Below are 12,765 nucleotides of genomic sequence, written 5' to 3'. Positions count from 1 at the left end.
ACACAAAATCATGTGTTTATCTCTCTCTCACACACACAGAGAAACACACACATGCACACACACACACACACACACACACACACACACACTTGCAAGTAAATGTACTTAAAAATCAGTGCAGCCAGGAGTCATGGAGCACCCCTTTAATCCCAGTACTTGGGAGGCAAACAGGTGGATCTCTGTCAGTTCAAGTCCAGCCTGGTCTATATAGTAAGACCTATTTCAAACAAAACAGAAAACAGTCGGATATACACTTTAAAAATTGCTTTTGAGCTGGGTGTGGTGGCACCTTAACCCCAGCACTCAGGCAGAGGCAGGCAGATCTACATGAGTTCAAGGCCAGTCTGGTGTACAGAAAGAATTCCAGAACTGGCTCTGTAGCTACTACAAAACCTTGTCTTGACATCCCCCCCAAAAAAAACCCCAAACCAAACCAACATCTTTTAAAAAAAAAAAACAACCAACCCTTTGTCTTTCTGGGCTGAAGGTGTGTGTGTGTGCGCATACAGGCATACACACACACACACACACACACACACACACACACACACACACACACGTCTTGTCCAGCCATGTTCTAGGCATGGTGGTACATATCCATCTCACCACTCAGAAAGTTGAGGCACAAGAACTGCCGAGAGTTTATGGCCAGCCAGAGCTGTATAGTCAGCTCTGTCCCAGCTTGTCAGGACTACATAGGAAAGACTCAACAACCCTTCACCCCTCAAAATGACTTTCTTTCTGTAAAGGAGCATTTCACCTGAACCATAGTTCTAATTTTGGTACATACGGTTCTTGCTGCAAACATGTTGCATGGCCCAAACTGCCCACAGCTGGACTCCCGGTGTTGTAAAACAGCCAAGCAGTGGGAAAAATGGATTAAAGGACCTAAAGGTTCAAAACAAAAGAATCAAAGTCACATTTTATACAAGCATCATTTTCTAAGCAGTGATTCTTACGTCGTTAAGAAAAGGCATGCTATTTCTAGACTGATACAAAGGGTCAATACACATCTTCTCTTTGTCATGGTTACTTCAGAAAGGATTGCATTGAGACACAGTGGCACACAAAAGGTATTTAATACACTGTATGAAGGGAGGGGGTGAGGATTTTTCAAAAGTTTTTTTTTTAAGATTTATTTATTTATTATATGTACAGCATTCCTTCCATGTGTGCCTGCAGGCCAAAAGGGGGCGCCGGGTCTCATTATAGATGGTTGCGAGCCACCATGTGGTTGCTGGGAATTGAACTCAGGACCTCTGGAAGAGCAGTCAGTGCTCTTAACCACTGAGCCATTTCTCCAGCCCCAAAAGTTTTTGTTTTGTTTTCCTTTTTGGTCTTCCCCCTTAGCTATCTGAAAAAGTACACTTTACACTTTAAAATTAGAAGAAGACAGGTGTGGTAGCTCACAGTTTTAATCGGGAGGCAGAGGCAGATGGAGTTCTGTGAGTTTGAGGTCAGACTGGTTTACAGACTGAGTTCCAGGACAGCCAGAGTGAGGAAGAAAGATGCTTCTTTAAAAAAACAAAAACAGATGAGGGGATGGTGGGGAGAGAAGTAAAGGTGTGCATATTAATAAGGGGAGTCACTCACCAAGGAGCTGGGACAACTATACACACAGATGCACCTGGGGCATCTGGGGCTGCTAGCTTCAGAAAAAAACAGCCTGGGCCACGTAAGAGCCTTAAAAGAATAACCTAATGGTGTACCCTCACAGACCTAGAAAAACAGCACACCCCAACACAGTGCATGGTATGAAACAATAAACAGGGATGAAAGCTATAAACATGGAGACTAAAAACAATGCACAGAATCAATCAAGTAAGGAGTTGCTTCTTAGAAAAAATAAAATTGGCAGTTCACTTAGGCAAACTAACCAAAAGAAAGAGATGGCCCACACTAATACAATTTGAGATTTTAAAGATGTTATAACAGATTACAATGAAGTCCTGAGGATTATTAGAGAATATCTGAAAAAGTATATTACAGAAAATTGGAAAAATGGATAAAATTCTAAATGATCTATTAAAATTAAGCCAAGAGGACATACACAACTTAAAACAGATTAATAACAAGCAAAAAGATTGAAAGAGGACGGAGGGAAGCAGGAATGGTGGTGAACTCTAGTCCCAACACTCAAGGGCAGACAGATCACAGGAGCTAACGGTCTAAACAGTGAGTTCTGGGCCAGCCAGGGCTATGTAGTGAAACCTGCCTAAAAAATAAATAAAATAAAATAAACCAACTGCCAAAACAAATAAAAAAAATCCAAAAGTAAATTAAATTCTTACAGAGCAAATGTAAGAATGTATTTAGAAGACTGTATATCATGACCAAGCTGGCTTCATTCCAGGGATCCAGGATAGCTCAACATATGCACATCAATAAACAGCACATAAACAGACTTGAGGACAAAAATATCGATCATCTCAAAGTTCAGCTCTCATGATAAAAGTCTGAGCACATCAGCCCGATACAACAGACCCATGCAGGCTCCCACTATACACCAAATGGCAAAAAGGTATTTCCTTTAAAACCAGGACTGAGACAAGGGTGTCCACTTCCTCCACTGTTATTTAATTTAGGACTCAAGTTTCTAGAGAAATAAGACAAAAGAATGTAATAAATGAGGCATAAATGGGAAAGGAGGGTGTCAAATTATTAATTCTTAGTTCTATTAAATATTTTCAGCAAAGTAGCAGCATACAAAACCAATATCCCTATAGTGGTATATTACTTGTGTTTTAATAAATAAGGATGGCCTGAAGATCAGTGCAAAGCAGCCACACTCGTCAGCCATACAGGCCAGGGAGTGGTGGCGCACCTTTAATCCCAGCACTGGAGAGGAGTATCCAACAGGAGGAGACAGGTCTCATACTCAGTCTGATTCTGAGGATTCGTGGAGGCAGGATCTCCTTTCAGTCTGAGGATTTCATAGAGGTGAAAGCTCTCTAGTGGCTTGGCTGCTTTGATTTTCAGATCTTCAGGTTGAACCCCAATATCTGTCTCTGGGTTTGTATTATTCATGCTATATACCGCCAAATCAGTAGCCTTTCTATATAGCAGTAGCAATTTACTGAGAAATAATTCAAGGAAGAAAATTCCATGCAGAATAACTTCATAAAAAATAACATATCCAGAAATAAACCTAGCCAGGGAACTAAAATCTTCTAGAATGAAGACCTGAAGACACCAAGAAGGAAACTGGAGGACACACTGAAAGACAGAAAGGCCTCCAAGCTCACGGCTGGTGTAATTAATGGTGTGAAAATGGTCCCGTGATTGAAGGCGACCTGCAGATTCAACACTACCTCTATGAAAATCCAATGACATTCTTCACAGAACTAGAAAAGCCACCTTAAAGTTCAAAGCCACAGAGAAACCCTGTCTCAAAAAACCAAAAAAATAAAAATAAATAAATAAACAAATAAAGACACGCACAACTACCACTCCCCAACTGTTGTTAAAGATTTTATTTTGACTGGAGTGACGTAAAAGCACAATCTTGGGTGCTTTGGTCCTGCTTTTTACTTTCTTTAAAGTCTCCTGAAATACTGGCAGATACCATCTTCTTTAGAGAGAGACACTGAGAAGTTTTAATATTCTGCTAGTTCTTTTGGGCCCTGACTGCCAAGGCACAGTATCTTTCAGTCCAGGAATATCCCTCCCCAAACCGTTCTTGCTCTCCAATAACCAAGTTGAGACCACTCCGATTGAGGCTTGTGCTTCCTCTCTCCAGTTCTCCTTGGTCTATAAGAATGCCCCCTTGGAGCACATGCCCTTTTTAATCCCAGCACTGAAGAGGCAGAGGCAAGCATATCTCTGTGAGTTTGAGGCCAGCCTGGTCTACAGAGCAAGTTCCAGGACATCCAGGGCAACAAAGAGAAACCCTGTAGGGGGGGTGCGGGGCGGGGGGGGGGGGACGACAAACCTAGGAAACAAAGAGCCCCTTAGTCATTAGCAGGTACCCTCTACCATCAGTCAGAACCGCTTGTGTCATAGGAAAACACTGTAATTCCCACCACTGATTCGGACCACATAATCCTTTCACTCTTCAGCCAAAATACCAGGAGCTACTTCTGTGGTCATGAGCTTCTTATAGAAAGAGGAGGCTTGAGCCGGGCGATGGTGGCGCATGCCTTTAATCCCAGCACTTGGGAGGCAGAGGCAGGCGGATCTCTGTGAGTTCAAGACCAGCCCTGTCTACAGAGCTAGTTCCAGGACAGGCTCCAAAACCACAGAGAAACCCTGTCTCGGAAAAAAAAAAAAAAAAAAAAAAAAAAAAAAAAAAAAAAAAAAAGAGAAGGCTTGCATTCATCGTCCACTACAATGGGTTTCTTTCTTTTTTTTTAAACATTGCTAAATACTCTTTATTTGATATATTATACATAGACCACAGTAAGTGTCTTTCAATGGTAAAAGGCAGCATCCTTTGACTTAGGGAATTCTAATAAAATAACACCACTGAGTCAAGAATAGACAGTTGCCCCCCGATCTTTAGCCATTGCCTGTAACAGCAGGGAGTACAAACTTTACCACAGGTGAATCTTCTCGTTTCTGAGATGGTGACAGAATTCCCCAGTGTTTAAACATATTCATATGTCCAATTATATAAATTTAATTATAAGACCATTTAGTAGGTTTGAGGTGACACCCCCATCTTTGTGGAAAGTAGAACTTTAATAATTAAGTCCAATCTTATCTTAAGAAAGGGAGAGCAGTGACAGTGTTTGTGCAACTGGAATCGTTACTTTAAAAACGATCACATCCACTTTTCTACAAGTCAGTTTTCATTAATCAGGACTGTCCAACAAAGCATTGTTAGCCGTTCATGATCTGAATTTTGGGGTAGGAAGTAAATTACAGTACACATTAAAAGTCATGAGACATTTGTTTTGTAATAAATAAGGCAGTGGAGTTTCTCATTAGCAGCCTTTTTAAGATAAGCTATTAGGTTTGCTCTCCCTCCCTTCTTCTTAATTCCAGCGAAGATCATTTTTGTTCCAGGGATGTACTTTTTGGGATTCTCCAAACACTCCATCAGGGTGTCCTCTCCCCAGGCGATGCCTTTGTTCTTGTTGGCATCTGTGTATGAGAATCTAGCCGCCTGACCTGTCTTCCTCCCAAACAGACCATGGAGGTTTGGTCCAGTCTTATGCTTGCCTCCCTTTTCCACAGTGTGGCACTGGGCACACTTCTGAACAAAATTCTTCTTGCCTTTCTCAACATCACCCATTTTTAATTAGCCTCTGGGTGATCAACACCACAAACGCAGCTGCAACACAAAGACATCCCACTCTCTAGCCACAGTCTGTAGCTGGGAAGGAGACATCCTGCTTCATCTTGACATGACCAACTGCCTAGGACACACCATGAAAAAGAGCCCTGCCTCTCCTACTTTTTTTTTTTTTTTTTGGATACAGAATCGGTATATAGCCCAGGTTGCCCTTAAATGTGTTATGTAGCCTAGCCGGCTCTCTTTTTTAAAGGTATTATTACTGTGTAGTGTGTGTGAATGCATGTGCAACAGCAAGCGGTCAGAGGACAACTCTTGGCAGTCAATTCTCTCTCCACTGTAGTGGAGGGAACCTAACTCAAACTGTCAGCTAAGTTCTTACCCATTGAATTATCTTGCCTCTTGAGTGCTGGCATTATAGAGATAACACACTCGGCCTTAAGATACACACTTTAATCCCAGCACTGGGGGGGGGGGGCAGAGGCAGGCACGGATCTCTGTGAGTTCGAGGCCAGCCTGATCTATGAAGCAAGTTCCAGGATAGTCAGGACTGTTACACAGAGAGACCCTGTCTCGGAGGACCAAAACAGACAGACAGACAGATAGTTTAAAGACCCTGATGTATAAAGTAGGAATGGAGACTGGCGATAATAACTGACAGAACACCACAAAGAAGGCACAGATTTGCTTTTCTCTTTGTGTTGTTCTAAACAAAATGGATTTAAAAACTATTCAAGAGGGGTTGGAGAGATGGCTTAGCAGTTAAGAGCACTGGCTGCTATTCCAGAAGCCCCAGGCTCGATTCCCAGCTCCCACATTGGTTCACAACCATCTGCAACTCAACTTCAGTTCCAGAGGATTGACTCCATGGTCTCTGAGGGAACTGCATGCATATGGTATACAGACATACAATCAGGCCAAACACTTACCATCCGCACAAAATTAAAATCAAATCTAAAACAAGTCAAAAACTTACCAGAATGTATGAAGTAACCAATAAAAATAAGTTATGATAAAATTACACAGCAATGGAAATATTTCAGACAATAAGTTGCTTATATTATCACTTAATTGTCATAGACAGATTTAGCCTTCCAGAATGCAGTTTTTGTTGTTACTGTTATTATTTTGGGGGGGGGAGGTGGTAAGGGCAGGATGGGAGTTGAGGTCTCCTGTAGCCTAGGATGACCTTCAACTTCTGATCTTCCCATCTCCACTGCCCCAGAATGAGCATTTCTGTCTCAAGCAGTCACACTCAGTTTATGTAGTGACAGGGATCCCAAGTCCAGGGTTTTATAAATTACAGACAGCACTGTACCAGGTAGAGAACCCCAGCCTTCTCAGTCTCTTTAAATATGAACAGCAGAGAACAAATTCCAGGGAATCTACTTTCAATAAATATGGATAAAGAAGAGAATATTGAATGAATAGTAGAAAATAAATCAAAATACTTTTTAAAGCCCCCTTGAGACTAGGTCTTGTCCTATAGCCCAGGCTGGCTGGGAACTTGGCAATCCTGTCTCAGCCTCCTCGGTGCTGGGATTATAAGCATGTACCACCATGAGCAGTTACTTTACATGACTTTACTCAAAACTAATACTATGAGAGATACTTGAAGTAATGATTGTAAAAACAAAAAAAGTGACCAGATTACTTAATAATCATGCTAATTACCTGTATGCTACCATCTCACACTCTGGAGTTGGCCATTTCAAAATAGCTGAATGCTAGAAGACATAAAACATAGGATATATTACAATACTTATTTTTTAGCAATATTACTTCATAATGAAGCTTTCGTATTTAACTATAACAAATTTAACTTATATCATTCCAAAAAATACCAAATGACCCTACCAAATCATCAAGAAGAGAATTCCTCTGGCTACGGCTCAAGGTCCATGCTTGTTCACCTCTGGATATTAAGTGGGCGATAATCCCAGCTGCAAAGTAACTGACTTCTACTTCCACACTGTGCAGGAGACTGCTGATATGGTCTATGAAGTCCTTCCACATTAGTTCAGAATGGAGCTCTTGTACTTCAGCTATATTGTTCTGGGAGGAAAAGAAGGTATAAAAGTTAGTCTTAGCTGGACGGTGGTGGCGGTGGTGGCGCACGCCTTTAGTCCCAGCACTCGGGAGGCAGAGGCAGGTAGATCTCGGTGAGTTTGAGGCCAGCCTGGTCTACATGAGCTAGTTCCAGGACAGGCTCCAAAGCTACAGAGAAACCGACTCGGGAAAAACAAAACCAAAACAAAAAAGTTAGTCTTATGCAAATTAAATGGTTAAAAGGACTGTTTTCAGACACTAGACAAGCACTCCTGGTGATCTCTGACAAAGTATGCAAGCTGGTCGCTTTGCAGACTGGAGTAGAGGTAAGGGGATTAGCGGTAGTTTGGGTAGTAAATGTCCCCTATACTCTTAGATACTTGAACTGATGATGCTGTTGGGAGGTTTAGGAAGTGTGGCTTGTTGTAGGAGTTTATCACTACGGGCTTACTTCAAGGTTTCAAAGTCTTGCACCATTCCTGGTGCCCCTTCTGTACCATGCTTGTAATTCATGATGTGAGCTGTCACCTATTCCTGCTGCCATCCTGATACTGGCTGTCATCATGGAGTCTTTCTTTAAAAAGTTTTTTTGACTAAGTTCAACACTAGCCTAGTCTACAGAGCTTGTGTGTGAGTGTGCACTAGGTGTGCGCAGTGCAGAGCCCGGAGGCCAGGGGAAGGCTTGTGACCCCTGGCTGGAGCTGCAGGTGACTGTGATTGTCCACAGGGGTGTAGGGACTTGACCTAGGTCTTCTGGAAGAGCAACCAACACTTTCTTTTTCCTTTTTTCAAGACAGGGTCTCACTCTGTAGACAAGGCTATCATCAATCTCACAGACATCCACCTGTCTCTGTCTCCTGAGTCCGGAATTGAGGGTGTGCACCACTACACCAGGCTTGTTTTATCTTTTTAATTTAATAATTATATCTATTTTCCATTTTCTCTAGATGTTCAAAAACAACACAACATCATCTTTCTATATTTCTTCTGGTTTTTTTCTTAGACAGGTCTCACTATGTAGGTTAGCTCTGAATTTACAGATTCACCTGCACTACCACATCAGCTCCTTCTTTCTTCTTGAGACAAGGTATCATGAAACCCTGGCTATGCAGAAGATGCTTTGAACTTCTGATTCTCCTATTCTTATCCTTCACCTCCCAAGTGGTAAGATTACAGGTGTATGTAATCTCATTCTTATGCTTTATACTCATGGTTTATACTTTCTTTAAACACGCAAATTTATGTGATGTAGAGGATGAAAACCAAGTTTCATGCATGCTAGGCATGCACTCTTCTAACTGACCTATATCCCCATTTATTTATCGTGTGTGTGTGTGTGTGTGTGTGTGTGTGTATCTCACATGTATAAGTCAGAAGACAACTTGGAGGTGAGTTCGTCTATGATGTGGTTTGAGGATCAAGCTCCTATCATCAGGCTCCTGTAGCACAAATAATAAAACCCAGTGACAGATATTGGGCTAAAATCAGAAAAGCAAAGCAGCCAGCACTGGCTCTTACCTCCACTGAAATGGGCGACCTACCTCCACAAATACTCAGACTGAGACTGAGCCCGAGACCTGTCTCCACCCATTTTATATTCCTCTCTAGTGCTAGGATTAAAGGCATGCACCACCACCGCCCAGCCTCTATGGTTAACTAGTGTACTAGTGTGGCTGCTGGGATTAAAGGTGTGTGTCACTACTGCCTGGCCTGTACAGCTGACTAGTGTGGCTACTTTGACCTCTGACCTTCAAGTAAGCTTTATTTATTAAAACACAAATAATATATCACTGTAAGTTCTGCGGGGAGTATCCTAACCAACTTGGGCCTTGAGGGCTCAAGCAGCAACTTTCAATGTATACACTCAGACAGAAAATAATTATGCTTCTGAATTAATCAGGAATGGTGTATAACTTACCAAAAGACCTAGAACTTTTTGTTGAATGGATGACTCAGTTGGGAAAGACTACAAAAGAAAGAGAATGTGTAACTATCTAAAGAAACAAATATAACAAATAAGTGCTCAAAGAAATCACCCACATCAATGGCTAAGTATATTCTTATTCTAACCTCTAGAACTCTCATGAAGAGCTCTAACCCTTGATTTTCAATGAAGTGTCTGCATGTTGTTGGGGATTCATCTGTGAGGTTCCAGAGTGCACTCAAAGTAAACTTCAATGTAGTATCCACTGAATTTTGATTAGTTTTCTGCTTCACTATTTGAAGAAGTTGCTAAGGAAAAAAAAGAGAATTTTTCATTATTGAGTTGTCATAATCTGAGATTACCAATAAGCACAAATCCATGAGGAATATTCTCATAGTTTAAAGCATTCCCTGTAAAGGTCTGTCCGTCCATCCATCCATCCATCCATCCATCCATCCATCCATCTATCTAGTAGGGGGCGCATGTCCAAGTCACAGCATGTTTGTAGAGGTCTGTGAGTTCCACCCTGTGGGTCCTGGGGATTGAAACAGGGTTGGCAGGAAGCATCTTGCTGAGCCATCTTGCTAGCCCTAGTATGTTTTTGTATTGTTTCTTCAGATAGTTTTGCTATACAACCCAGGGCTAGTCAACTTGACACAAGCTACAGTCACTTTGGAAGAGGGACTCTCTCTCTTTTTAAAAATCATCTATTTAGCTGGGTGATGGTGGCGCGCGCCTTTAATCCCAGCACTCGGGAGGTAGAGGCAGGCAGATCTCTGTGAGTTCGAGACCAGCCTGGTCTACAGAGCTAGTTCCAGGACAGGCTCCAAAGTCACAGAGAAACCCTGTCTCAAAAAACAAACAAACAAAAAAATCATCTATTTAAATTTATTTTATGAGTACTGCTGTGAAGGTGTTAGATCCCCTGCAACTGGAGTTACAGACAGTTCCATGTGTCGTTGGGAATTGAACCCAGGTCCTCTAGAAGACTAGCCAGTGCTCTTAACCACTGAGTCATCTCTCTAGCCCCTCAAAGAGGACTCTCAATGAGAAAATAACTCCGTAAGATTGTAGGCAATTCTGTAGTGTACTTCCTTGATTAGTGCTTGCTATAGAAGAGCCCAGCCCATTGTGGATGGTGCCTTTTCTGAATAGGTAGTCCTAAGGATGTGTAAGAAAGCAGATAGGGCAAGCATTCCTCCATGGCCTCTGCATCAGTCTCTGTCTTTCCTAGATGACAAACTAAGATGAAATAAACTCTTTCTTCTCCATCTGATTTTTGACCCTGGTGTTTTATCACAACAACAGAAACCCTAAGACAGCAGCCAAAGCTAATCTCTAAGTCAAGATTCTCCTTTCTCAGTCAACAATTCCTTAGTCTGGACCTTCATTTTTCCTTCTTATCCTTCCCTTATTTCTATTTGTTTTTCTGTAAACAATAGTTTTGCTAGTACTGTGTAGAACTGCAAACTGGACTATACGAAAAGTACTTATTTGTGTTCTCTCTCCCCTCTCTGTTCCTCTCTTGGTCCCTTTCTCTGTGAGCAGGGTGGATCTCATGTCACCTTAAACTCACTATATACCAAGAATGATATTGGACTCCTGTCCTCCAGCATCCACCTCCCAAGTGCTGCAATTGCAGGCATGTACTACCACACGGGTTTATGTGGTGCTGAGGATGAAGTGTGTTCATTTCACACATGGAGCTATATCCCCAGACCTCTGTTTGCTTGCTTGTTTGCTTTCTTTCCTTCCGTCTTTCATGTGTGTGCAATATCTTCTTTTTTATTTTAAACTCATTTTGATTTTGTGTCGTGTGTGTGTGTGTGTGTGTGTGTGTGTGTGTGTGTGTGTGACAATGAAATATACGAAGGACTGAACTTCTGTAGTCAGCAGAGAGCTTGCAGAAGCTGGTTCTCTTCTTCCACCATTAGGTCCCAGGGATTGAACTCAAGTCACCAGATTTGGTGTCAGTTGCCTTACTGCTGAGCCATCTCACTGGTCATGAACCAACTATCTTAACTGGTCATAGAATACCATTCTAATAAAGCCTGGGACTTAAGAAAATGAAGAGGGGTTGAAGGGAGGCAAAACTAGTATTTTTTAACTTATAGTTAATAATACTTATAGTATCATTTCCCAGGGACACAAACTAAATTTAAAATATTAAGTAATTTGGTCATAATCAACTTGATAAAAGAGTTAAAAGGCTTAATTCTAACAAATTTCAAGTTTTTTTTTTTTTTTTTAAGGAAAAAAGGAAAAGGCTGGGCGTGGTAGCTCACACCTGTAACACCCGGACTTAGGAGACTGTGGCAGGAGGACTGTCACAGCTTCAAGTCCCTCTTGGGCTACACACAATGGTAAGAGAATTGAAGTTAACATTGGATATTAGGATGACAATAGCTTTGACATGTCTTCTCATAAGCTACGTCTACTGTAACTAGCCTGGTCTACAGAGTGAGTTCTAGGACAGCCAGGACCGTTACACAGAGAAACCCTGTCTCAAAGCCCACAACCCCCAAAAATCAAAACAAAACAAAAAAAATTGAATACAATCATTTAGAAAAAGTGAATTTATTAAAAATAAAGAGAGAAGCCAGGACAGGGGTGGTTCTGTCCTGTAGCAGAAAGCCGACTTAGTATGTGTGCAGCCCTGGCTTAGCTCCCCAGGAACAAAAACACCTATACCCATATAAACCCACAAAAGACATACCACATTACTTGTCAGGAGGAAAAAAGAAAAGAGAAGAATACTAGTAGGGACTGGGGAGATGATTCAGAGATTACGAGCACTGGCTAATCTTCAAGAGGATCTGGGTTTAATTATCAGCACCCACATGGCAGCTCAAAACTGTAATTCTAGTCCCATGGGATCCAATTTACTCCTCTGGCATCCACAAGCACTGGGTCACCTTCACGCAGTGCACAGACATACATGGAAACAAAGCACCCATACACGGAAAATAAATACTTTTTTAAAAGTTAAAAAACAACAAAAAACCAAGCAAACAAACAAACCAAACCAGTATGTAGTGTTCTAAAAAGAGGGAAATAAACTCACCCGGACAATGAAGAGCTCAGCACCAAGCTGTGCGGTTTGTTCTGTAGAGAGCTGGAAGTAAATATGAGACAAAGTAAATGTCCAAGTACTCATGGGTGTAAGTTACTATAATTCACCACAGCAGCCTCCATAGCTAGAGCTCATTGACCTCCGATTCTACAACACTTAACACAAATAAGCAGGCTAGCAAAGAGGTGTACTAACTTTTCTGGCACACAAATGGAAGGGGGCTGTATCAACTGTAACGAGAAACAATTGCCTTTAGGAAGTCATTCTGAAACGTTCAGGTACCTTAGCAGCCAGGATGGAAATGATGGCAACTGCCATTCTTTGCATGTTTTGATCTTCATGGTTGCAAAGCCACTGCATGACAAGCTTGGCTGCTTCAAACCTGAAAACACAAGAGGGTTTCCTCAATATTGGAGATCCAGGCATAATTTTAGGGAGTCAGGTGAGAGCTGATGCTACAACTTAGTGTGTGGGAAGAGAAGG

At 41.7% G+C, this 12,765-nt stretch overlaps 2 protein-coding genes across 6 annotated transcripts in view; both read right to left on the bottom strand.

Annotated features, from left to right (window-relative positions):
* The window catches only part of Zyg11b (zyg-11 family member B, cell cycle regulator), a 58,502-nt gene that overhangs the window by 8,608 nt on the left and 37,129 nt on the right, over positions 1-12,765 (bottom strand). For all 5 annotated transcript variants that reach the window (XR_007590721.1, XM_050136188.1, XM_050136191.1 and 2 more), the window contains 7 exons: positions 12,565-12,664; positions 12,274-12,324; positions 9,356-9,517; positions 9,204-9,251; positions 7,094-7,291; positions 6,911-6,963; positions 791-888 (listed from right to left, as the gene is read on the bottom strand). Coding sequence is in view for 4 of the 5 variants with exons in the window: in XM_050136188.1 (XP_049992145.1) it covers positions 791-888; positions 6,911-6,963; positions 7,094-7,291; positions 9,204-9,251; positions 9,356-9,517; positions 12,274-12,324; positions 12,565-12,664 (710 nt within the window). In the remaining variant the exon portion in view is untranslated. The remainder of the gene's footprint in view (positions 1-790; positions 889-6,910; positions 6,964-7,093; positions 7,292-9,203; positions 9,252-9,355; positions 9,518-12,273; positions 12,325-12,564; positions 12,665-12,765) is intronic.
* Positions 4,285-6,904, bottom strand: LOC126497931 (cytochrome c, somatic-like). Its single transcript, XM_050136192.1, has one exon. It carries the CDS (start codon positions 5,234-5,236, stop codon positions 4,880-4,882), a length of 357 nt encoding a protein of 118 aa, XP_049992149.1. The 5' UTR covers positions 5,237-6,904; the 3' UTR covers positions 4,285-4,879.

Source organism: Alexandromys fortis, unplaced genomic scaffold (assembly GCF_014885135.2).
Source record: "Alexandromys fortis isolate MF-2015 unplaced genomic scaffold, M_Fortis_MF-2015_v1.1 scaffold_13, whole genome shotgun sequence".
In the NCBI taxonomy this organism is placed as follows: domain Eukaryota; kingdom Metazoa; phylum Chordata; class Mammalia; order Rodentia; family Cricetidae; genus Alexandromys; species Alexandromys fortis.
The sequence above is the reverse complement of the archived record's forward strand: the minus strand, read 5'-3'. Positions and strand labels throughout refer to the sequence as shown.